The sequence below is a fragment of the Meriones unguiculatus genome, chromosome 11, assembly GCF_030254825.1.
Source record: "Meriones unguiculatus strain TT.TT164.6M chromosome 11, Bangor_MerUng_6.1, whole genome shotgun sequence".
Taxonomy (NCBI): domain Eukaryota; kingdom Metazoa; phylum Chordata; class Mammalia; order Rodentia; family Muridae; genus Meriones; species Meriones unguiculatus.
In genome coordinates, this window is record NC_083359.1 from 37,344,129 (window position 1) to 37,370,000 (window position 25,872).

Here is a 25,872-nt window from a genome sequence, read left to right on the forward strand (position 1 = left end):
AATGATTATGGGGCTTACTCTACTCCAACACAGCCCCTGCACGTAAGGACTAACTGTTCTACTGAGCAGGTGAAACTCATAATTTAGGAGACAAGCCTACCCTAATTTGTACTGGAGAAACACAGATCTATTTTGGCTTTTTTGTTTGTTTTTTTGTTTGTTTGTTTGGGGGGAAACGGTGGAATAAAATCATGCAGTGTAACCTAGGTTGCCCTTCAACTCCTGACCCTCCTGCTTTGAAGTCCCAGGTTCTGGGATTACAAGGGGAAGGCATTATCTTTATTGCTCTTGTCAGGAAATAAATTTGCCTCCGGCACAGGTTCTTTACCTGCAAACATCCTTGAAGACGTGGTTCTATAAAGTGTCACACTGCATAAGAAATGGAGACTCATTCCTTCCCGTAGGTCACAGTGACCTACCCGGAATCCTTCCGTCTCACCATCCTGTTGTCATTCCCACTGGTACTTCACGTTCACAATTGCTGCTTCAGCTCTACCTCCTAGATGGTCACAAAGCAAGGTCCTCTTTATGGAGACTCCAAGCTGACGTGAGACACATCTTTAGCTTGATTTAGTCAAAGTATGTGTGTCGGGCCAACAGCAGCTAGAGTCTCTTTCACCCTGTTGGACATAGACTCTGGCCAGAGGCACTGGAGACAAAATCCCATGTCTCTTGGATACTCTAGAGACAGGAAATGTCTCTAGAGAGCCACCAGGTCTTGTCTTGCTAAGACTGTGGGTCTCCCCTCTGAACAGGCCAGGTGGGAAAGATGAGAAGAGCCAGTCAATGGACGAGGCCATTTTCGTCACATCACTGGATATTTTTCAGCCTCTGAAGGCTTCACATCCATGATGAGCCCAACTTCTCAATATTTAAGGAATAAGAATCTGAAGCCCAGAGAGGTTATGTGATTTGTTGAGTGTCACACAACAAGAAAAAAAATGGTAGCCAGAGCACAAGCCTGCTGGTTCTTCTGAAAGTGTTGGTTGGTGAGGCTAAGGATGTGCATTACGTGGCTATTTCCTCAGAATTCCTAACACAGCATTTTTAAATCTGTGTGTGTGTGTGTGTGTGTGTGTGCTCGCACTGTTCCTTCCTGGATGGAGGAGGCAGGCTCCTGAGGTTCTGGAAATACAACTTACAAGGCTTAGGAACCTCCTGAAACTTAGAAGAGTCTCAAGCCTCCTTCCCAAGGTTATATAAGCAATAACAATTGCTGGGGAGAGGGAGACTTTCTAGCTGCATGTCAGTTCCATGGATGCAGCTTTTCAGCGATGCAGCTACCTTGGAGTCACTAATGTGCTGTAGATAACCTAGCAGTTTCACCTAGCTATCTGCGGGTCAAATCATTTCTTTGGTCTGTCATAGGTGCCATGTCCAAAGTGAAGAGAAATTTGTTTAGGTCCAAGAAGAGTTGTGTAATGGTAAGCTAAAGGAGGCTGGCCAGCAAAGCCTGCTGCAAACCCCTCCTCTGACAGTTACTGACAAAACGATATAAATAATGCCTAACATCAGTCCTGAGAAGAAGCAGAAGCCAGTCCTGGCCAGCACTCAGCTTTCTTCCATCTTCTCAGGACACCAGCTGCCCACCCTGTGAAGTGTCCAGTGTTGAAAACACACTGCTCTGATCCACCCTTTGTGAGAGCTGGACCGGCGCAGGAGCCTCTTGAGATGCAGTTCCAGAGAAGGAGGGGACCAGGAACAATACTAGGCACTCTTATTCCTTACATGAAACCAACACTTCAGACTCTCTACACATTCTGGGACCAAGAAGCCCTTCCTATGGCATGTCTCCAGGCTTCTAGAATGAAGGGTACCCTCTTCCTCCATGCAGCCTTCCTGCCTGTTCTCAGGCAGCTCTATGTTCCTAGGCCCCAATCCTTTGTCCACACCCCCAAAGCACTATGCTCTGGAAAACCTACCAACAACAGAGAGAACCAGAAGTCGGGGCCATGCTGTATTTCCACCTCTGTGTGGCTAGCGCCCAGCACGTCTCACACAGGGAGAGCTGGTCTTAGGATTAAACAGTGGGTAGTAGGAATGGAGTCCTTGTCTTGACTAATTGCCTGCCCTGATGTCTCCAGAAATAGTCACAGCCGAACACCACTCCACAGGCAGTGCCTACGCACTCTAGACTGAGGTGACCCAGACTCTGCCTACTGTTCCTTCAGCCCTCCAGCCCCAGCGATGTGCAGCCTCTGGCTGGGAGCTGGAGAAGTGGCCACTTTCACCACCTTCCCTCAGCCTCCCACACGGATCAGCCCTCCTCTTCATTGAGCAACTGACACAGAGCCGTGAATGCCAGGGAGGTTGGCTGAGAAGCTCTGTAGGAGGCCAGAGGAGAATCCCCGATGACCACTAGACAAAGGACATTTCCAAGAGATGTTGTGGGACATTAAACCTTCCTACCAGATGAGAAGCTGTGAGTCAGAGCCAGCAGCAGCCCCGCTGACTTCCCCATGAATCAGTTACTGCCTTCCACCTCAGCAAAGGCGCACAGTAGGGGGAATTCTCTCCTGAACGAGAGGGAGGAAATATGGAGAAGTGGTGGGAGGCAGGGTGGGAGGCAGGGTCTCTGAGTGAAGTCCCTGAGGCCGTTCTCTCACTGCAGCCCTTCCCCATCCCAGAGCTCTGATTCCAGAGGGAGAGCCCCAGCATGGCCAGGTCCTCTACGGCCAGGGAGCCACCTGCTTCCTGCTCACCAGTGCTTTCAGATGCTATATTTTGTTTGCATGCCACTGGGTATTGTGGGAAGGTCTCCAAGGGAAATTGCCTAATGTGGAAGAGAAAGAGATGACTGAGCAGAAAACAGTCACTTCCCCTTTGCTTCGTCCCAGGACTCACCCAGAGAGGACTTCACAGGGTTTGAGGGAGCACCCTTTGCACGCCAGGCTGTAGTCTAAGACCAGGTAAAGGGCAGTCGGACAGATGAGGACACTGTCCCCGCAGACCCCTGAACAACTAAACAAATATCAGGTGGTGGGTACCACGGGAAAGGGTAGAGATGAGAAAGAGACAGTCTTGGGAAGCAGCCTGGTTTAAATGGTGACAGTCAAGGAAGAGCCAACCTTCCCACAGCTGTTGAACGGAGAGCTGAAGGAACAGCGGACTGGCAGGAAGTCAGGTGTGGGTCCCTGAGGGAGGAACAACAGGAGAGGTCAGGTCCTTGAATATGGGTGAGACAGGAGTCTGGATGTCTGAGAAGACAACAACCTGACATGCTGGAAGTTTCTCTCTGGGCTTGTACGCTTCTAATTTCTTTTCATCGATACATAAGATATTGAAATTATGTATATCGGTTGTTACCATGTGGCATTTTGGTACATGAATGTTTTGGGTAGTGTTTAAATCAGATTAAATAATTCTTCATCTCAGTCAATGACCATTTCTTACAGAAAACCCTTCAGACCCCTTATAGCATCCTGAGAAGCCTAGAGTCCTCTGGCTGTGATGTAGCAGCCCACGTCCTGTTGCTCTGGGCCATCTGTACTTCTCCTACCCTACCCCATCCCTCCTGGGCTTTGAGACTCGCTTCCTTTCAACTGTGACATACTGCAACCCCATTAATGAAAAAGAAAAGTAGGTGAACTCTGGTGCTGGAGGCCTCTTTTCTTAAGATATCACCTCCTAACTTTGAAATGTGAAAAATGAAAGAAAGGCTAAGACATCAAGCATAACTTTGTAAAGACTCATGCGTCAGACAAAACAAGAATAAGAGTCTAGAGTTCACCTAGGAGGAGCCTGGCAACACCCTCCAGCCTCTCAGCTGATCTCCAAGGGTTGAAGTCCAATCACCGCAGGCTCTAAAAGCCATCTCAGAGTTAGCAAGGTCACCTCATGCTTTGACTGTACTAAGGCTACCCAGATGCCCCAAACCCCTAGAGAAAAGTCAACTGTCTCTTGAAGCTCACCTTAAGCCTCAAACAATCACCAGTATCTTTCACATACCATGTTGTACACACAGTCAAAAATAACCAGACATACAAGAAGCACAGTCAAAGATCAAGTCTCTGGATGGGGAGATGGCTCAGCGGGGTGAGGGGCAGAAAAAGGGCCTGCTGCCTGTACCTGAAGATCCGAGTTCAGCCTCTAGAAGCCATGAAAGAAGAATCACCCTTACCTCGTTGTCTTTTGATCTCCACAAAGTCATAGCCTGTGCATCTCTCTCTCTCTCTCTCTCTCTCTCTCTCTCTCTCTCTCTCTCTCTCTGTCACACACACACACACACACACACACACACACCAGTAATAAATATTTTTTTAAAAAATCAGGTAAATGTAGTGGCACACAAGCTGGAGGTCAGTCTGGGCAAATATAGTGAGACTCTCAAAATAATACATTTTGTGGAAAAGAACCAAATATATCTGGGCACAGGGGTCTTTTCTGAGACTGATTCTCCAACCAAGGAGCATGCATGGAGATAACCTAGAAGCCCTGCTTGGATGTAGCCCATGGCAACTCAGCATCAGAGTGGGTTCCCTAGTAAGGGGAACAGGGATTTTATCTGACATGAACTCAATGGCAGGCTCTTTGACTCCCCCCCTACCCCACCCCAGGGAGGAGCAGCCTTGCTAGGCCACAGAGGAGGACATTGCAGCCCATCCTGAAGATACCTGATAAGCTAGGGTCAAATGGAAGGGGAGGAGGACCTTCCCTGTGAGTGGACTTAGAGAGGGGCAGGGAGAAGATGAGGGAGGGAGGGTGGGATTGGGAGGGAATGAGGAAGGGAGCTATGGCTGGGATACAAAGTAAATAAACTGTAATTAATATAAAAAATGAAAATTATAAAAAAAATGTGGAAAAGAGGAATGGGGATCTAGCTGGGGCAGAGCACTTGCAGAGCATGTGCAAAGTCCTGGGTTAACTTCTAGAGAGAGAAATGCAGCAAGACTGGGTTATTGGTCACCCAGTAAAACAAAACAACGCTGTCAGTATCTATAGGATATAGGAAAACAGTAACAAGAGTTTCCCGAACTATCACGGCATTAAGTCACAGATTCCGAAACAATACATCACAGCGATGTGCACAGAAAGAACCCTGCAGACACACACTGTATCAAAACTTCTGGCACAGCTAAATTCCTAAATCAAAGACGGCACACTAAGTAAGTTTCCCCTGAAAGCAGGGTCATTAGCATACTTCCCAACAGTGATGTCTAAGGCCTGAAGATAGTGGGCTAAAATCGTCAATGCAATTAAAGAAATAAGAAAACAAACAAACAAACAAACAAAAAACAAAAACCTGGAATTCTTTGCTCAGGGAAATCTCCTTGAGTAACGAAGGTAAAGAAAAACAATTGTGGCAACTGGGAGATCCTCAGATCGACTTCCCTTCTGGCTGAGAGTCCACGGATGGCTGAACAGCACAGGAGATGGCCTGAGTTACTGCAGTAGCACAGGCAGGGTGAAGGTGGCTGTACCACAGAGGCTGCTTCAGAAATAATAGGACTGGCTCATTTGGAAGTGTGTGTGTGTGTGTGTGTGTGTGTGTGTGTGTGCTGAAGATAACCCTGTCTCAGTTTGCTACTAAATTAAATATGCGACGCTGTTGACATAGGTGTAATGTCCTGCAGACAGAGCCTGGCCTAAGGGCCCATCCTGGGTGCATTTGAAATGGCTGGGTTTGAGTCCCTATTAAACACAGTAGCTCTGCTACTGGAGAATTCTGTCTGCATCTACACAAATACCTAGAACAGAGGTTAAAATCGAAGACTGTCAATGTGTATCCCTTTAATCTTTCTCACCTTTTTCTCATGAGCAAACAGGAATGGTCAAAAGAGCTCGTTTGTGACTCTTTCTCTCTCTCTCTTGTTTTTCATTGTTGTTTGTTTGTTTTCAAGACAGGGTTTCTCTGTGTAACAGCCCTGACTGTCCTGGAACTCATTCTGTAGACTAGGCTGGCCTCAAACTCATAGAGATCTGCCTGCCTCTGCCTCCCAAGTGCTTGGAATTAAAGGGTGTGTCACCACCGACAAGCTGCGTGACATTCTCTTGTCATTGTCAGGTGCCTGATACATATCCATTTCATTTGATTTTTGACATCCACCACAAGCAAATCCTTGATGACTCTCTCATAGAGACATTGGGGACTGAGACTTTGGTGTAATACATGCTCGGTGGACCATCAGATACAAGCTGATAGATCAGTAACAAAGTTCCTTCTCGTTTTTTAATCCTTTAAATGCTTAACAGACCAGCAGTACTCACTACATACTCACTGAGGGGACAAATGCATGATGATGTCAGTTGTGGTGAGATTTATAATCCCATCTTTATGGTGTGGCCCAGGGCATGGAGAGGACAGGCCTGGGACTTGAAGTAGGAGGTGCCCTCCATAGACTCTTTAGGAAAGCCCATTATTAGGATGACCAGTCACATACCCATTACACTAACCCACTTTCTAAAGGTCCCCTCGCTATGCCCTCCTAACCTGTGTTTTCTGCAGCCAACCTGAATGAGGCCCAGGTTTCCTGGCCTTGAGAATGGAGGGGCTTAGCCCTAGGAGTTGAACAGGAAAGGAAGCTGAATGACACTTTGGGTGCCTCTTTACAGATGAGGAAACTGAGGCACTGAAAGGGAGGTACCTTGGTCCAGGTCAGTGGGGCAGGGCAGAGTGATCTTCAAGCAAGGCCACTTCTGCTGGCAAGGCTTAGAGACAGGCATTACGTGAATGCAGGCTAGCATCATGACAATGGAAGGACAGCTCACCCCTGTTTCCCTGTGTCAGGGCACTCTGCTCAGGGAGGGGCATCAATGCTCAGTGACAGAATGGGGACCAGCTGACTCACCCTTGCAAGCCTCACTAATGTGGCTTTCATTAAATCAATGTGCTTTTGAGGTGATGAGGTGACTGGGCCATACTACAGATGGGGAAACTGAGACTTCAAGAGTTTGACAAGCTGCTGTCAAAATCTGGGACTCTAGCACTTGTATGCGGTTTTGTTCAGCTAGGTTGGACAGGTGCAAAAATAAATCCTCTTTTGTGAGGAACCCAGAACCCAGAACTCATTGTTCAGGATGAGTTTTGATACCTACAAGAAGGAATAAAAGAAAGAAAGAAAACAACCACAAAAACAAAACCTGGGACCCAAACACAGGTCTAATTTGACTCAAGTGTTCTATTGTCTGTCTACAAAGGGTCCATTCAAACTCCAGTTTTGCTACTCTCTGAAATAAAACCCTTTTCCCAGCTCACCAGTTAAGCCTCGGTGTGGCTGGTGACAGTTAAGCCGCCTGTGCCTGACCAACCACAGCTGGAATGTCCTCCTTTACCCACCTGCAGAGCTTCATCCTTATCCTGTGGTCTCCTTACTTAGGCACACATCCCTTTTGTGGCTCCTGACCAGGGAGCACTTCGTCTTCCACCAAACAGAGGGCCTATGAAGTCATGGATGCTTATTGGCTGGCGGATCAATGAATGAGTGGGAAGGCTCTTAGCTTAAAAAGCTCATTAGAAGATGGGATTTTCTTTTAGGTGCTTTCCTTAGCACCACGAGGACCCTTTGTTCTCTCCAGAACAAAACCCAGTCCTGAGCCGACACAGGACTGCCGAGGGTGGCCTCAGCTGGGCTCCTCTTGAACAAACTTGCCCAGCACAGCCTAGGAGAAAAAGTCCCCAGAGGTGGGCAGCCCTCCCACCTGCTCCCCAGAACTTTCAGAGACAAACAGCCCCAGGTGACCGGGATCCACCCCACTGGGGGGGTGTGGGAAAGCCAGCTCGGGCATGGCAGGCGGGGCCGGCAGGCTGACATTGTTTGCCTCTGTATACAGCAACAGAAAACACGCAGCCAGCACTTCTCAGAGGCACCCCGCCCCCCCTTCATTTTAATCTCCCAAACTGACTTGTCAGCAGCAGGAAGTGACATGACAGCTTTCCTCACAAAAGGGAAACTCCTCCGCGTTACCATGGGGACTGAGGCCACTGCGGGATCACAGATTTATATAATCTTAAAGGTGTAGGCACCATGATGTCATCCTGGATAAGCTGAGAGGGGGAAAATGGATGCCAGAGGCGGCTAGTGCAAAACAAGGGAGCTTCAAATTTTGCAAAGTTCCCCGGAAAGGAAAGGAGAGGATGCTGTGGAGGTGGTGGGGGCTGAGGTCTCATCTGATGGATGCCTGGAAACCGCAGGAAAGCACCGAGCCGGCATCCTTCCTTTTCCCAAGCTTGGAATGAAAGAGCATCGATGAAACCAGCCCTTCAGATCCAAGGCAAACTGGTCATTTCATAGGGTGGGAAAACAAGACGTCATTGGGGACAAGGAGATCCACATTGCTCCACAGCCCTCAGGCAACATACCAGCCACTGAAGCGGCTTTTATTGTCTTTGTGGCACAGAGGGGGATACTGAGGCCTTGAGGGGCATAGCTTTTCCACCCCAAAATTCTGGGGTAAAACTATAGGGAGCGTATCAGGTTAGCAAGCTCATGTTTAGCAACTCCCTCAGGCCATCTCAGGTCAGTCTCCACTGAGACTCCAGTGTCTGCAAAACCACCTATTTACTGCCGGACACTGATTCAGCTGCCTCATCTTTCTTGGGGAAATGGATGTGATGTTAAAGGTCATGAACATAGGCAAAACACCCAGAGGACCCAGAGCTCAGTGGCAGACCCCAAACTGACAACTGTCACGGTCACACGAGTCTTAAACAATAAGTTGTCTCTACATCAATTCTCTCGGGGAAACAAATATTTTAATAGTTTGTTTTCATGACAAGATACTGATTTTGAACGAAGTATGATGTTTTCCAGAGCCCGTAAGCAGAGGTGAGAGAGACTGGGCTGTGAGGTGAGCAGACAGAACTGGGAGAAGTGAATGAATTGTTTTCCCTGAGGCAGCCTCTGTATTTTTCCATTGACTGGATCACACTGGAGATTAATTTGGGTTCAGTCAGTGACTGCCAAGTTGAAAGCAGAGGCCCAGGCCCACGGGAAAGGCAGTCTCCGAATCTGCCCCGGAATCGCCATTGCTGGTACATTTCCACGAAGGGAACAATTCACAGCAGCAAGTAGCTAGGGCTGGATAAAAACACTGGATCAGGTTTGTTTTGAAAGGCGTGCATACACTCGCCCCAAAGCAGCCAAGGACAGGAGCCTGCCAGCCCAGGGTAAGTTCTGTCTTAGATCACACAGATCTTCAGACCAGGACGGCAAGTGGCAGGTGGGGAGAGGTCAAGGGCAGGTTCTGTGTCAAGGCTTTGACAATGGTGCTGGGTGACGACCAGGGCACCAGTCAGAGATGAATGGTGCACTTCCTTTTCCTCTTCACACAGCACTCAGTCCACAAAGAATCAGCCGAAGAGCAGGCACCCAGGGGCCAGCCACCCAAGGGCTCTTCTGTTGTTCCATTTGACACAGCAGGCTGGATTATGAGTTGGTAGTCCATTACACCTCTTCAGCCTCAGCCTGCTTGGCAAGAGTGAAAATTCGGAGTCCTGCCCTGCGGCAAGTCTGACTTAATTGCTTATGTCTTCAACACAGTTGTGCAGGGTAGCCAGTGACCTGAAGGAGCTGGTTGCCAAAAATGCTGTTTCTATGCAGGGGTTGGTGAGTGCAGCCTCCAAAAACCTAGCAGGAGAGTGCAAGTGATCACCTTGTTCATGCATACAGTGTTTGGATCTTTTCATTGGATGGATCATTTTTAAAGAGATAAAAGCCTTGTCCAAGGCAAGCCCATTATATGATACAGACAAGTGACAAAGTTCAATGGTTATAGGATTAGAAAACAAAATGCAGGCCTGGAGAGACAGCTCAGGGGTTAAGAATGCTGGCTGTTCTTCCAGAGGTCCTGAGTTCAATTCCCAGCAACCACATGGTGGCTCACTACCATAATGGAATCTGATTCCCTCTTCCGGTGTGCATGAAAACAGAGCGCTCACATACATAAAACAAATAAGTAAATCTTAAAAACAAAATGCAGTGCCTAAAACGCAGTTCGTTCTAGCCGCTCAGCTCCCCGGGGGGCCGTACATCTTCATCCACACAGCACCTGAGTCTGAGGGTCGGCTACTCCATGCTTTGTACCTACCAAGAACATGAATCCAGGTGTTCTACAAAAAGCTCAGGGGAGGTCTCGCCCATGATTCCCAAGGAAGATATTAATGAAAAGCGTGATTCAGGCATGGTTCTGGAGCTACCATGTCCCTGCGTGACCTGGGAGCCGATGTGACAGGTTTGCCCCTTAACCCTATACTAAGATCTAGGTGACAGCACCTAGTGCTTCATGGGCTTCACCTGCATGTCTCCCTTGCAGCACAGTCATCTCGTGGAACCCACGGGTCAACCAAGAGGCGCAGCATTAGACCCCACTCACATCCCAGCAGTGCCGGTCCGATGCTCCCCCATGACGCTTGCTTACAAGAGGGGTCACCAAAGAAACAAAGCACCAAGAGCTCAATAGAAACGTCATAATTTATTCTGCTGTATAAAAAAGTCATCCTAGTAACAAAATGTCTTCTCAGAAGAAGAAATATATTACTTCAGGTCATAAATAATCAGCAAACATACAACTGTTGACAACTTAAAAACTACAAACCAACACTGGCTTTGTCCATCAGTGCTGAAGCCACACCTGCTCTGGGTCTATTTACAGGATAGTACAGTACGCAAACACAAAAAAAAAAATTGAGGTATTTGGTTCTCCTATGAGTAGACACTGACATTTGTGAAGGCAGACCACCGGCCTACACAAAAATAAATAAGGTAAAAATTCTCATACGCGTATGTCGTCGGGAATGGTGAATACTGGTAGGTAAGTCAAGCACGGCCTTTCCAGGAAAAAACGGGCAAGTGAAGAAACTGGCTCAAATCAGAGTCCTTTCTCTCCTGCCCTGTTTTTGTCAGAGGGACTTGATGTACCCACAATATCTTGGTCCCGAATGTGCTGAGTTCAGCAAATGTCTTGCGGCCAGGTCATTATTGTGACTGCTTAGGAACTCAGTGGAACTCGGGAGGTGTTTGGGGGGGGTGTTAAATAAATAAGGACCAGCTCCCGTGATCCTCTCCCAGAGTTATTGCGTTGCTCCTCCCCCGGGAGGAGTGGCGTCCCGGTGGCACGTGTATCCCCATGCCTCCCCTGGCCCTTCAGCAGCTGGGAGAGGTCGTGATGGGGCTCTGAAGGTAGCTCAGGGCACTGTTCGTGGGGTGGACGGGGATGGAGACAGGGAAGTTGAAGACAGTGGTGGTGGAGGTGCCCCGGTCGAGGACAGTCATGGCAGGGCTCCCCGCTTCGGCGGAGCAGTGGGGAGCCAGCACCTGCGACTCAAACTGCAGCAGCTGGCCCATGAAGCTGAAGTTGGGGGAGATGATACTCCGCCTCTGCTTCACAAACTCAAAGGCCTCGTCCAGCTTCACTCGGTTAGTCCTCATGAGGTAAGCAAGGCAGATGGTGGCTGACCGGGAGATGCCCGCCTGGCAATGGACAAATACTCTCCCACCAGCATCCTTGATGGAGTCTGGAAAACAAAGGGATGGGTTACTCAAAAACTCCGGAGAGCACAGCCCAAGTCCAGATGAAAGAGGGCTAGGAAATGTTACGTGTGACCTGACCAGGGTCAGCCCCAGGCTAGCAGTGTGGACTCCGTGGGTGCAGTTGTGCAAAGGAGAACGAGGGATTTAAACCCACACTGGGTGTTTGCGTTTATAACCCTGGACGAGTTCAACTATCTGAGTCAGTTTGCTACTCCGTGAGGGGGAAGACTCGTGAGGTTGGACCCAATGGCTACAGTGGGGACAGAAGGCAGAAGTCCCCGGCACTATTCCATTTACCTATGAAGTCAATGGCCTCGTTGAACCAGGAGCTGATGTCCGCCTTGTGGTTGTCCTCCACGGGGATGCTCTTGTATTGGTAGTGACCCTCGAAGTGGTTAGGACAGTTGGCTGAGACGTTGATCAAGGCAGTGATGCCCAAGGCGTCGAGCATGTCCTTCCGGGAAGCATGATAGGCACTGCCCAAGTACAGGAAGGACAGGATCTCCACTGGGCCCCCCTGAAATCCAAAGCAGTCCAGCATTCGTCAAGCTTGTTCAGAGTTAACAACCAATACCCACGCCCACAAAAACTCCCCGCTGAAAAAGGGAGTTTCAGACACTGGTGACCTCAGCACTGTCGATGGCATATTAAAAATAAAAGCAAACAATTCAGCCTATTGGTCTGGCCAGAGTCAGACAACAGGCTCTTATATGCCAGCAACTGGAAGACCTAGCTCCATCCAATCGCTTCACTGTGGAATAAAGATCCCTATGTCACCCTTGAGTATAGATAAAGCTGCAGCCGCTTTCTGTACTCTCCCCTGGCACAACCCTCCTAGACCTTTGCCAGTTCGGCCACCCCAAATCCCAGCGTGGACCCGGGACTCCTACTAACCTGATCGTAGAGAGGAGTGCTACAGGAGCTGCATCCGGATTCGGCGCTGTCAGGGACACTAGTACTCAGGGGGAGGCTGAGCCCCATGGGGGTGGACTGTTTGCTGCACAGCTCGGGGCAGGAAGCCGAAAACGCTTCATATCCTCCTGAGAACACAAAGGCACACGTTTTCCCATTAGCACCACCGACACAGCACCTGGAGACAAGTCACCCACCCACCCACAGGGGCTGCGAGTTTACATAAAAGGCTCAGGGAAGTCTTTGTTCCTGGAGCCGAACAAAGCCAGTGACAAGTCCCTGGAGACTGGACGCAAGCGCCCACACACTCCTGGAAGCCCTTTCCCTAGCTGATGGCACAAGTCCTGCCAGGGCGAGCGCGTACCTTGGAGGAAGAAGACTTGAGTGGTGCGCGCCTCCCGGCAGAGCGCGCCCGCGGCCAGAGCCAGGGTGCCGTCGCGTTTGGCGCCGTCCAGGGCGGCGCTGCGCTCGTCCAACAGCACCACGGCGTGGTAGGCGCCGGCCAGCAGGCGGCCGCGCAGCTCGGCGTTGGGCACGATATGCTCCAGGCCCATGGCGCCCTTGGCGCGGCGGCGCACGATGGTGCTGAAGCGCACGTTCACCGAACCCACGATGTGGCCCGCGTTGAAGGCGAAGAAGGAGCGGCAGTCCAGCAGTAGGCATTGCGCGGCACGCTCTCGCAGCAGCGCGCGCAGCCCCCCGGCGTCCAGGATGCCCACCTCCATCACCATGGCCAGCCCCAGCGACCCCAGCGTGCCCGTCCCCGCGGCTCTCTAGAAACAAAGTCTGTCAGTCCTGAGCGGTGCCCTGCGGCCCTAAGTCCTCAACGGCTCGCTGCTCCCGATCTGGTGCGTTCAACCCGCCAGTCCTCCGCTGCGCGCTCGTCCCGGAGAGCGCGGTTTTATGTGGCCTCTCGGGGAGGCGGTCCCGGGCGGGGCACGGAGAGGCGGGGTGGGGGGGGGATGGTTTGTTTGTTTGAATGGCGGTCACGTGACCTGGCGGTGACGTCACCCGCCCCGCCGGGCTTGGCGCCGCCACAGCCAAAGGCAAAGACGTCATCGGCCTGGGAGCGGGTCGGCTTTGAGCCCTGGCTCGCCGCCCGACCCCCACCCCGCTGTCCTCTGGGCCCGCAGGCAGGACGGCGCGCTGCCAGCCTGGGTGGCCAGATCGCTCGGCCTGAGGACGCGCCCGGGGACACCTGCCCGGGTCTCAGCTCAGCGCGCGGCGGCCTTTCTGGGACCACGGTCTCAACCGGCCCTGTCCCCTCTGCCGGGGTGGTGGCAGGGCGAGTGGAGCGGGAAAAGGGGAGGGGAGGAGTGGAGAGATGAACCACCGAGCCCGTAGCTCTGTGGCTTTACCGAGGACAAACGGCGAGAGTCGAGATGTCCTTCTCTAACCTCACTTTACCATGTTTCACGCCGAACGAGATAAAGTGGCTCCAGTCAGCCTCCACCAGAATGTTATCCCTACCGCGGTGGTCCCTAGAGGACTTGGAGCTGAGAGGAGGGTCGCAAGATCGGGTGTGGAGCCCAGGTTTGGCGGGTGGACTTGGGCAGGGCTCCACAGCGCCGCCCAGGGACCGCCGAGCTGGTAGTCGTGGCGTGGCGCCAGAAGATATAACTACCCTGCTCCTTCCCCACACACAAACACAACTTTTTCCCCTTGGTTTGTTTTGTCTATTTTGAGACGGGGGGTGGGAGGTCTTGGTGTGTAGCCCTGGCTGGCCTTGAACTCACAGAGATCTGCCTGCCCCTGCCCCTGCCCCTGCCCCTCTAGAGCTGGGAGTAAAGGCGTGCGCCACCATGCCTGGCTCTTCACTGAACAGAGGCAGAGCACTCCAGCGACCCTATGCGGGACGAACTCTACCCATCCCACCCTGCTCCCTGTCCTCCGGGGAGGCTGAACCCCTTAGCCAATCCCAAGGCTCTTTGGCAGTATTGCCGGGACCGGTACCTTGACACCTGGAAAGACCCCAGTGATGTCTGCGTTCAACCCCCAAATGCCATGACTACCGGGTAGCGGGATAGGCCGCCAGCCCGCGTCGCGACACCACGGATACACAAACAAACACTGCACGCTTTGCAGGGGTGCCGAGTCAGGAACATTCTGCGGTTTCTTCCTCTCTGCGAGGGGAGGTGTTTTACCTGTCATCATGTGTTCTTGTTCTGCAACGGCCGATTTGGCTTCCCTTAGCTCTTGCGCTCTGCCTAGAGTCTTCTGTAAAACTGGGATACTTTATTTTTAAAGGGCGTTTTTTACCTTCCTTTGAGCACTGATCTAAAAGAATAGCAAAGAAGTCTTGGGATAACACCGCCCTCCCCACATCTCTGAAGAGTTGACAGACGGGGGAAAATATTTGTTTATGCTACTTATTCAGCTGAGGACCTCAACATATTTTTTTGTGTTGAATCATAAAATGTTACAGCTGCTGCCTTTTCAAACTGCATACCAACTTCAATTTTTCCTTTTTTTGGGGGGGTGGGGTGGGGTGGGGACGGCAAAGCCGTTCATTACACCCTTCTCGACCCAAACTTTTCAAAAAGACCTTTTTATTCAAATACACTGGCATGGTCTGGCAGTGAAGTCAGATGTTTGCTGGTCTCTGTGGAGTCCTGCTAGAGGGAGCGTAAAGGGCAGGCTGGAACCCAGCGGCCAGCTGACTGTTGGCGAGCAGGCCATTCGCTCCTCTGTTGAGTCTTCAAGGCAGTAGTAGCGGCATGACTTGGTAGCGTTCCCTTGTGAGGCAGAAGGGGGCAGGACACCCAGACCTTTCCCCTCCCGTGAGTCACCAACTCTCAAGTTTTTCCCCTCCCAGCAGAGTGACTCTCACAGCATGAGGCCCATGTGCTGTGTGTGTTTCATGAACCTGGCATCAGAGCCTTAGAGTTCGCTCTCGGGTCTTGACAGACACCTGTAGGCATTGATTGGTTGGAGCCTCTCTCCATGTGCCACGGGGATTGTTCTACGGCCCACCCGTTCAGGGAGGGTTAGCGAAGGTACAGCCACTCATGGTCTCAATCCAGGCGGTGATCATGCCCTGGTGACTGGAAAGAACCAGAGAGGCTTCTGTTGAGTTGGAAGGGTGAGCAGCTGGCACTGTGGGCTTCGCCGCTAAGGGCCCAGCACAGGATGAGTCAGTAGACGTGGACTGGCCTGAGTGCTTCCTAAGTCCAGGTGTGCTTAGAAACAACTGCAGAGGCAAGATGGGATGCTAAGAGTGAGCCATTCATGTCAGCTCGCTGCACCTCCCTGTGCCTGGGGAGAGAAGCGTCAGTTTCTATCTGGGCCCGTGGGGACAGTTGGTGCTCAGGGCGAACACCAGTCCATGCATCTGTTAGTTCCTCTCATCTGGATGGTCTTGGGGTTGTGGGGGGGCACAGGGGGGAACTCCCACCAATGACTGAAAGTGCTCCTTGCTCACTGTTTACTCTGTAACCTTGGGCGAGTGACTTGTGACTTCTGAGCCTCAGTCTCCATACTTATAAATGGGGAATAATGTCCAACTAGAACTAAATAAAATGGTGGGAGAAGGGCCTGGTGGGCTCCCTGAAGAAGAGCTGCTCCAAGAGAATATCTCACAGTGACCTTCCCTCTTCCAGACACCTTTCCCCTCCTCCCTCCTGTGTCTGCCAACTTTCTGCCACTGTGATAAACAGCCAAGAAGAGGGAATGAAGGTGCCAGCCCACGGTTACTGGGCACCAGCCCAGTGGGCCTGTGATGAGGAAGAATGTGGTCGGGAGTTCAAAGCCAAGCAAAGAGAAGAAAAGAGGAAGACAGGAGAGGCCGCAAGGACCTGCTCCCTTCAGCAACTCCCCTTCTTACCTGGTCATCCTTTAAACTCTGAGCCCACCCTCATAGCCATTGATGAGATGAGCGTCACTTCCTCAAAGTTTCTCCCTGAGCATTGTTGCAGTGGGGACCAGGCCTGCGATACATGAGCCTTTGGGGGTGGGGAGCACTCCAAACCAAGCTACAAGAATCTTCTTGCTCAGAAACTTTGGTGGCTCCCATGTCCCAAAAAATCCAACGGGTCTCCTAGGCTGATCCCACTTGCTTTGATTTTGCTCTTGGGTTCCAAGAGAACTCAGTGAACACTCCTTGACTGTTCTAGGCCTTCCCCACACCCAGAGCTTTGTGCATACTGCCCTCCCTATCCCTGTGTTCTGAGTTCCCCAACACTCTTCTCCCCTGTAGACCCAGCAAAAGAGCTGCCTAAGCAAATGAAAACTCTTGCTGGCTCTCCCTCTCTCTGCCAGGCTCTGCTGGTATGGAAGCCTATTTATCACTGTCTTAGGCCACTGGTCTGCATACTTGCTTGGCTCAGGGCGGGGCCTGTGTTTTTCTCCTCTGCAGTAATAATGCCCAGCACACAGTGGGCCCACAGTCTGTGAGCTAGAAGAGTGTCTTTAAGAATGCTGGTGAATTTCTTCAGTGCCAGGTACTTTGCAGGTGATACATCCTCACCTCAGTGACAGTGCTGGAAGGGGGTGGTCGCTAAGCTCAGAGAAGGGACAAGTCCAGGGTCACCGCAGCTAGGAACTGTCAATGCAGATCTGGTCCATGAGCATATCCACCTCACTTTCCTGAGGCCTCAGTTTCTGCAGTGTTGGCCAAGGCCTCTGGCTCCCAGATGGCCGGGGGCTTTCCTCAAAGTGCAATAGCACTAGATAGAGTTTGAAGCCACCCAGCTCTTTAATCCCAGGAGACAGAGGCAAGCAGATCTCTGAGTTCAAGGGCAGCTTGATATAGAGCAAATTTCAGGTAAAGAAAAGCTTAGGTCCGTGGTAGGACATGCCTTTAATCCCAGCACTCAGGAGAAAGAGCCATGCAGATCTGAGTTCTGTTGAGGCAGTTCGGTTGAGTCAATGAGAGAGAGGCAGTGCAGGGGAGTTGAATCCGTGGCAGTTCAGTTCATGGAATTCAGAAGCAGTTTATGCTGGGAAAGTTTTACAGAGAGAGGTTGAAGAGAACCTGAGCTAGTCACAGGTGAAGACAGAATGAGCCAGAAGATTAGGACAGTTAGTTTGAGGCCAAGCAAAGCAATTCAGTGAGAAACTGAGAGGCTAGATTGAATCAGTCAGTTTGGAGAGGAGTTTGAGCCAGACAGCTGAGTTGAACCTGCGAGCCAGAGTTCAGAATGAGCTAGAAAAGGGTGAGTTTGTTCAGCTGTAAGTCTCAGAGGCTGAAAGCATTCTAGGCCTAGATAAGATTGTATGTAGGATAGAGGTTTCCAGGACTAGGTTTAGGTTAGCTGAAGGAGGCAATACACTCAGAGACAAGAATTAAATCAGGCAAATTAAAAAAAAAAAAAAACTCAACAGGCCCTCCTGTCCCTGATACCTGTCTGGCCCACCGAACTGGCAAGGGTAATCTCACCCTCCACACCCAGGCATGAGAACAGAGGCAGCCTCTATTGTGCAATTATTACACAGAGCTCTCTGAGCAGGACTGGGAGGGCTGTGCAGCTGTGTCATCTCATCCAGCCCCCTCATTTGAGAGAAGTGAGGCTCAGAGAGGTTAAGCAACTTGTCCAAAGTCACACCATGTTCAGGACACCCTCACTGGAGTCAGTGTGGGGTCAGCTGTGTGTTTAACTTAACACTGCTTATCTCTAGAGGTCAGCATTCCTTGAATTCTCCTCCTTAGAAACACAGACAGGATGGCGGTTTCTACTTAAGCGTGTAACATTTGGAAACAAGGGGTCGGAGGAAAAAAAAAAACATTAAAAGGTAATCATACAGAGGGCAGAGGCGTTGTTGTTAGAGCCAAGTTCAAGTTGGACAGCCTGGGCCAGGAGCCCAGCTCACAGGCTTTGTGTTGGACAAATCTCATTACTTCTCTCACACTGTCTGCTCATCAGATAGGAGCAGTGTCTGTTCTGTAGGGTGATACAACAGCAGAGAGACAGAGTGACACAGTCCAGCCCAGGACCTAGCCCTGCCTCTCTCTATAGAGCCTGAGTGGCATAAAGTCAAAAATATTTGCTCCATTAAGGGGGGAAAGTCGGCCAGGCCCTGACACCGGCTCATGGCTGCAAGGAGGCTCAGAAACATGTTCAGTTAACTTTTACTAGTAGTATCTTGTGGCTATTTATAGACTCTCCCCCCCAGGATGCATCATAGAGCAGTTCTTGCTTTCACTCTCTATTTTAGTGTAGAGAAGGCGCATTTGACATGTCTTAATAGTTCTTAAAGCGTGACTTAGGCAAGAGGCCTGGTTAACGGACCTAGTAACAACTGTCAGCAACCTCCTTTCCGATCTGCAACATGACTTAGCAAGGTGGGTACTAGGGGCCAAGACATTGAGGTTCAATAAAGTGATAAGGCTTATCATTAAAAAAGGATTAAAATACTTCATCACTCAGCCACAGACATCAGAGAAGGAGATGGACTCAAACTAGCAGGTGGATGTCAGGAGTTCATTGCCTGTGGCAGTAAGGAGCGTTGCAGTGGGGCCTCAGCCTGGAAGGATGTCAGAGGAGTGGACAGCATCAGCTCGGGAGCCCTAAACCGAGGTGGGATGGAAACAGGCATGGCAGGTGCCTCCGCTAACTGCCAGTCTTCTCCCGGGAGCCTGCCTCTTTCTCCCCAGTAATCTGGGAGCAGCGATAACCCGTGAGACCACAGAGATGGATTTATCTACAGGAACACTCTCCCATCAGGACCATCTGGCCCTCCTCCCAGCCTGTAAGTTTGGTCATGGGTCCTTCCTCTTCTTGGTCCCCAGTATAAAGCTCAAAGCAGTTTGTTGGCTGAACATGTGGACCAGTCCAAGAACCAGCAGAGGGGCAGAGGTAGTGAGACTTTGCCATTTCCACAGGGCCCCTTTCTGACACAAGGACAGAGCCCATCAGCCAAGGCTGGCAGAGCAGCACCCTGCTGTGTGCCGGCTAAGGGAGCTGATGCCTGGGGAAGTGGTGACAGCTCTCTCCTGGTTTCCTTTCTCTTTAAAATTTTTTTAACAGAGTACGAATTGAGATATAATTTCCTCTTCATAATTAGGAAACAGTAATTAACATCAGTGGGAGCGAATGAGGTCATGCTTTGTCTCTTCCAAAGCCTCCCCAGGGGAAAGGAGAATTATCATCCAAGGTATGCACGGAATCATAGGCGAAGGCTTGGAAATAGCGTGTCCCACTGTCCCACTTTTCCCTCTGTGGGAAACTTATTTGGAGGCCGTTCTTATTAGTAATGACTATCTGTCTGTCCCAGAGGGTTGCTGAGAGGCTGGCCCTCGGCAGGGAGCTCCATGTTTACATCGTGGTAGGACGGTGAAACAAACCCATGAGGAAGACCCCTTTACCACTGCCACATGACTAGAAGAAGGAGCCCAGGCCCAGAGGGATCAAGTGAACTTTCTCAAAGATGCACTCCGAGTCCTCTCTTTGCCTTCTAAGACCTTTGTCCTTATCTTCTGGGACACACAGAAGGTGTGGCACGAGGGTGGGGTCTTGTGTCATTTTTCTGTTCATTTGTCAGGGATGATAAGTTGTAGGGCCCCGCTTCTAGATGCTTCTGGGTCTCAGGAGAAAGGGAAAAATGAATATGCTGGCACCTCAGGCCTTTGGCAGAACTTGCCTGACTCACTGGCTCTGGCCAGGTGACTCATTCACCAGCCCTGACCTCGATGGGTTTGGCCATCCATCGAGAGTGAAGTCACACCTCAGGTGCCCTGATGCATTCATGCCTCTTCTCAGCCAGCTCTAAGGCAGGCAAGGAACGGGCTTGGGTGGGCCTACTTGGGGTCAGGGACAGGAAGGCCCGCACATGCCTCTGCTGATCCTGACTGGGCTGCTCACCTGGGCCTGAGTCTTCCCTCCAGGGGCCTATTTTGTGAGCCATGGCCACAGCAGAAACACCACAAACCGAGTGCTTTCAAGAGCAGAACTTGGCCAGCAATCATCTTTGAAGGCCAGAAAGTGTGGTAATAAAGATGACCACAGGGAGGGTCCTCATTAGAGAATACAATCCTCGACTCTCAGCAAGCTGCTGTGTGCTGGCCACCCTTGGTTCCTGAAGGCCACTCAATCTCTGCCTTCACCTGCACATGAGGTTCTCTCTGTGTACATGATCCTGTCCGAAATTCTTCTCTCCACCAAGACACCCATTCATGTCGGATCAGGAACGCTCTGCCTACCTCACTTTGATTTGTTTACATGTGTAACTGACCCTGTTTCCAAAGGTCATGGTCTGCGATACTGAGGGCTGTGTCACCATATCACATTGTCTTTTGTGCTCTCAAAGAGACCCCTCCCTAAATGTTGTAAAGATATGTTCTCTGGATTTGAGGGGTACCCCCTTCATTCTTGGATATGACTCACTACCAGGAACATGTCACTTCACCTGTAGGATAGCCACTTAACATGACCCATGAGAAAAGACCAAGAGGAAGTGATCATATTTGGTTTTGTTTTATTTTTCCCCTTGGAATTAAGCACATCGATATGAAATGATCACACATAGCCAGGAAAAGGGGAAAAGAAAGGCAGTGAGTGGCAGTTACACCCTACCTGACCCTAAAGCATGCCACCAAGCCACTGTACGAAGCACCACAAAACCATAGACACTAGAAAGGCATCTGGGGCATCTCAGCGCAGGGGGACATGACAGACACTGGATCAGAGCTGGGATGATCTTCGGGATGAGGATATAGCTGAGTAGAGCTTCAAACACTAGGACTGAAACAACAATGGACACTGGACCCCTGGGTCCAATCTTGAATCCTTACAAGTTCTACCACAAAAATGTGGGAAGACTCTTTTGGAATCCCACAGGTAGAAATTTTTGAGTCAATTTAGAGCTCAAAATTAAAACAACCAAAGAAAAGCTACAGAAAAGCTAAAGCTAGATGTTTAGTAAGATCTTCATGCCAATGAAGCTCGGTAGTCCAGGGGCAAATGGAACAAATGTTTGTAACTTGGAGACAAATGCTGATCTCATCAATGACAAGTTCTTCCCCACCCCTACCTCTGGGTTTTTGTTTGTTTGTTTGTTGTTTGGTTTTTGAGACAAGGTTTCTCTGTGTAACCTTGGAACTAACTCTGTAGACCAGGCTGGCCTTGAGTTTACAGAGATCGGCCTGCCTGTGCCTCCCAGCACTGGTTCTAAAGGTGTGCACCACCACACCCTGGCTAATTAAGGTCTTGAAAGCAGAGGTGAAAAGCAAAGCAAAGAACTTGAAAGTGGACAAAATGCTGGGTGTGGTGGTGCACACCTGTAATTCCAGCTTTTTGAAGGCAGGAGGATTACCAGTTTAAGACCAACCTAAACTATAGTGAGATCTTGACTCAAAAAAAAAAAAAATAGGTGTGGGAGGGAGGAGGAGGAGGGCCGGAGAGATGGCCCTGTGGTTAGGAGAACTTTCTGCTCTTACCAAAGACCAAGAGCTCAGCAGCCTGTGTCAGCAGCACACAACACAGGCACCTGCCCTACAAGCACATACACACATAATCAAAATGATAAAAATTAATTCTTTTTGAAAAAGTAAATTGATGAGTGGATAGTTTATGGATCCCAATAATCCTTGTGAGCGTGTAGCAATGCTCAAACTCTGTCAGAGAAGATAAGACACAGCTCCACCAGAGACACTGTTTCCGCCATTAAATGGGCAAGAGTCCAAGAGCTTAGAGGTACCCTCTGGGAGTCTGAGTGAGACTGGACCCTAGTGGTGCTATAAAACCAGTGATTTTCCTGGTACTTAGAGAATATCTGGTTCTTAAGAGATGATTGCTGGAGTATTGAACAATGAAACACCATGGCCAAAGCAGCTTGTGGAGGAAAGGGTTTATTAGGCTCACACTTCCACATCACTGTTCATCCTCAAAGGAATTCAGGATAGGAACTCAAGCAGGGCAGGAACCTGGAGGCAGGAACCGAAGCAGAGGCCATGGGGGACTGCTTCTTACCCATTCGCTGCTTCTACCTTGCTCAGCCTGCTTTCTTAATAGAATCCAGGACCACAAATCCAGGATGGTCTCACCCACGTTGAGTTGGGTCCTCTCCATCAATCACTAATTAACAAAATGCCAAATAGAGCTGCTCTTATGGGAGACATTTTCTCAATTGAGTTACCCTTCTCTCAAAAGACTCTGGTCTGTGTCAAGTTGACATAAAATGAGCCAGAACCAAGGGCCATTCTTTGACAACTTGCTCTCAAATGATTCAGTCATCAGTGGGTTCTAGGCTTGGGAAAGAGCCCTGGTCTTTTACACTTTAAAAAAAAAAATCACTTAGGTGGTAGAGGCAGGATGATCAGAAATTCAAAGTCATCCTCAGCTACAAGTAACTTGGAGGCCAGCCTGGGCTATGTGAGACCCTGTTTCAGGGTGGGGGTAGAAAATGAATGTGAACATACTACTTTCTTAGCATGTGCCAAGTCCCAAGTTTCGTCCAACACACACACACACACACACACACACACACACACACACACACACAAAGAGCATGCACAAGAAACAGACAGACAGACAGACAGAGATTCGTTCATTTTCTTGATAAGATGCCCAAAGATTTAATGCATCCTTCTGATGCATCTTCTTTTCACAAACAATTGGCAAGAACCAATAGTATTCTGTTTTCTTAGACTCAGTGCTCTCAGATACTAAGGATGGAGAATAACAAGTAGATTATAATAAAGCAATTATGGATTCCGCCCCCCCCCCCAAATCACCCAGCCAACCATTTGTAGTTAGTCAATGGAACAGGGTAAGATGAGAGTGTAGAAGAAAAAGCCAGCTCCTGTGCAGGCCAAACTTCTCATAGTTGACTCTCAAAATATGTACCTACTCCAAGATTAGTGTGTGTCCGGGAAGTCCCAGAGCAAGTACATGGTGAAATCTGCAGAAAACACCCAGGCAGCCCCTTCTAATCCAATGCAGTTTGTCTGCCTCTCTACCTGAACTCAGAGTCAGATCCCACTGGCCAAGGGCTCAGAGCCCAAGGCTGCCTTTCTCCCACTGGAGTTACTTGCGGCAAGCCCCAGGCTGTCCCACCTGTGCTTGGAGCTCCCACGGCTTCCTCTGGGGCCCAGTGAATTCCTTTGAGCCAGCTCATGGGGCTCAGGGAAACACGTTTTCCTATTTACAGGAGATGATGTTAGAAAGGATACAGGCGAGGAGAATGGTTCCGTGAGGGCTGTGAGGAGGGGGAGGAGGTTCCGCACACACTCAAGCACCCTCTGATTCCACACTCACTTGCATGTCACCCTTTAGCAGCCCCGGGAGCTGCAGCTCTCCAAATCCTGTTCTGGGTTCCCATGAAGACTTCACTGCCTGAATAGGGCCGAGGCATGGAGAGAAAAGTCTGATCTGATGGTAGACTACATGACTGCTCTATGCAGCCTTGGCCCCCTTCGCATTTGGTGCAAGATCCCCTCTGAAATATGGTCTTCAAACTTACCTGCCAGAGAATTTTGTTGTTGTTTTGTTTGTTTGAGACAGGGTTTCTCTGTCTAGTCTTGGCTGTCCTGAAACTCTGTAGACCAGGCTGGCCTTGAACTCACAGAGCTCTATCTCTATCTCTGCCTCCCAAGCACTGGGATTAAAGGCGCTCACCACCTTCTCTTCAAGGAAATTCTTTCTGGCCAGCTCTAAAGCAGAAAGTAAGGGAAGCATATTCCTGTGAAGAAAATTAACTTCTCTAGCCTGCCTTCGTGATGGATGCAAGAGCATGAGGGAATCATAGAGAAAACTCAAAATGTATGTGCCCCCGAGGCCACAGTTGACACTCTGTAAGCTGAAAGGTGTGGGTAAGAAAGAACTCAGAAGTGCAGGAGATGTCAGTCACGCCCAACCTGAATTCAAGTGTAAAGTGCTTTAAAAGGTTAAAATGCAGAGGGTCCCCAGTTAGGAAGGGAAGAGTGTGGCCCTCGCCCATGCTCAGACTCAAACATTTGCTCCGCTGGCACCCTGAAAGGATGGGACCATGAGGAACCAGTATCTAATCTCGAAACTGGATGCTACAGTGACAGTTTCCTCCTAGGACTCCAAAGGTAAAGGGGGTGACTTCATGCAAATGGAGAGGGGTGGGCGGGTGGCCACTCCCTAAGGCCACAGCTCAGCCTTGCCTGCTCTCCTGCAGCACTCACTTGCTTATTCCAGGCCTCTCTCCTGTGTGGGACCCTTGGGAGATTAAATGAGCCACCCCAACCATCACAGAGAGGAGCCCACTGCCAACACCAACACTCTCCGCACTAAGGGAACTGAGCAGAGGAATAGGTGGTCTGACCCGGATGAGGAAGACAGCAGAGGGGAGGGTGGGAAAAGGATATCTCTGAAGGGTACCACCTCCCAGCACCCAACCCAGCCGGGGCTCTGGGCTCACCTGGATCCCAACCTTACCCATTCCTAGTTCTAGGGCAAGATGCAGAACAGAGAAAAAGGGCAGAGGGACTCTGTTACTCGGTCCTGCCAAGGGCCAACATTTGCCAATGAACAGTAAGAGAATAATTAGATAATTAGATGAAACTATATAAATACACACACACACACACACCAAAGTCTATGTATACATATATATACACACATGTATATGTATACATTATACATACATTATCTGAGCATCTACATATATGTGTATGTGTACATTGTATATATAATGAATACATCTGTACATCATCTCATATCCAGGACCTCCTACAGATGCCCATCAAAATCTGCAGATGCTCAAGTGTCATCTATAAAATGATGAGTGTGTGCAGAGAGCCACACACATTCTCCTGAAGACTGAGTCAACCCTGGGTTACTACTCTGCCCAGGACAACAGAGAGGCTGCTTACTGGTTTTATACTGGAGCTCATGGAACAATGGTAAGAAACAGCACAGTCCATGTGTCATACGGATGCATTTGTTTTCCTAAAAGTTTCCAGTTCCTGTTTAAGTTCATGCAGCAGAAGCCATATATATATATATATATATGGAGGGCTGATTCTGTGTGTTTGTGGGTAAGGGCATGCAGTGTGTATCCGTGCAAACGAGATATATACAGTGAAAAAAGAGGGCTAAAGTGGACAGGAGGCAGGGAGTGATTCAGCTTTAAGGAGGGTGTCCCAGAAGGCCTTGAGGAGAAACTGACATGAGTAGCCATCTAAAGAGAAGAGGGGGTGAGCTGTGGGTTACCTATAGGGAGACCATTCCAGGCAGACACCTTAAAACAGGAACTCGCACCCCAGGGACAAAGAAACATCCAGCTTAGAAAGGAAGAGATAAAACCATCTTTAGTCACAGATGACATGATCCTACCTGTAGAAAGGCCTAAAGAGTGTAAGGGAATAAATAAACCATTAGAAACAGGAGCGCTGATTCAGTAGTTGGAAGCACTTGCTAGTTTTCTAGAGGACCCTGGTTCGATTCCCATATCGACTGTGACTCCAGTTCTAGGGGATCCTCCTGGAAACCCTTCTTCTGACCTTGGAGGGCACCAGGTATGCATGCAGACAAAGCACCCATACAAAAAAAAAAAGTCTAAAAAAAGCTTTAAAAAACAAAAAGAAGGA

At 49.9% G+C, this 25,872-nt stretch overlaps 1 protein-coding gene and 1 non-coding gene across 2 annotated transcripts; one reads left to right on the top strand and one right to left on the bottom strand.

The window, feature by feature from the left end:
* The first annotated feature begins 6,922 nt into the window (after positions 1-6,922).
* On the top strand, positions 6,923-7,048 carry LOC132646618 (small nucleolar RNA SNORA40). The gene has a single exon (XR_009584872.1). It is a non-coding gene; the product is annotated as a small nucleolar RNA SNORA40 (small nucleolar RNA).
* A 3,343-nt stretch (positions 7,049-10,391) lies between these two features.
* On the bottom strand, positions 10,392-13,270 carry Dusp1 (dual specificity phosphatase 1). The gene is made up of 4 exons (XM_021635627.2): positions 12,745-13,270; positions 12,363-12,508; positions 11,766-11,985; positions 10,392-11,452 (listed from the first exon to the last, which is right to left on the bottom strand). Exons 1-4 carry the CDS (start codon positions 13,109-13,111, stop codon positions 11,082-11,084), a joined length of 1,104 nt encoding a protein of 367 aa, XP_021491302.1. The 5' UTR covers positions 13,112-13,270; the 3' UTR covers positions 10,392-11,081.
* Between the last annotated feature and the right edge of the window lie 12,602 nt (positions 13,271-25,872).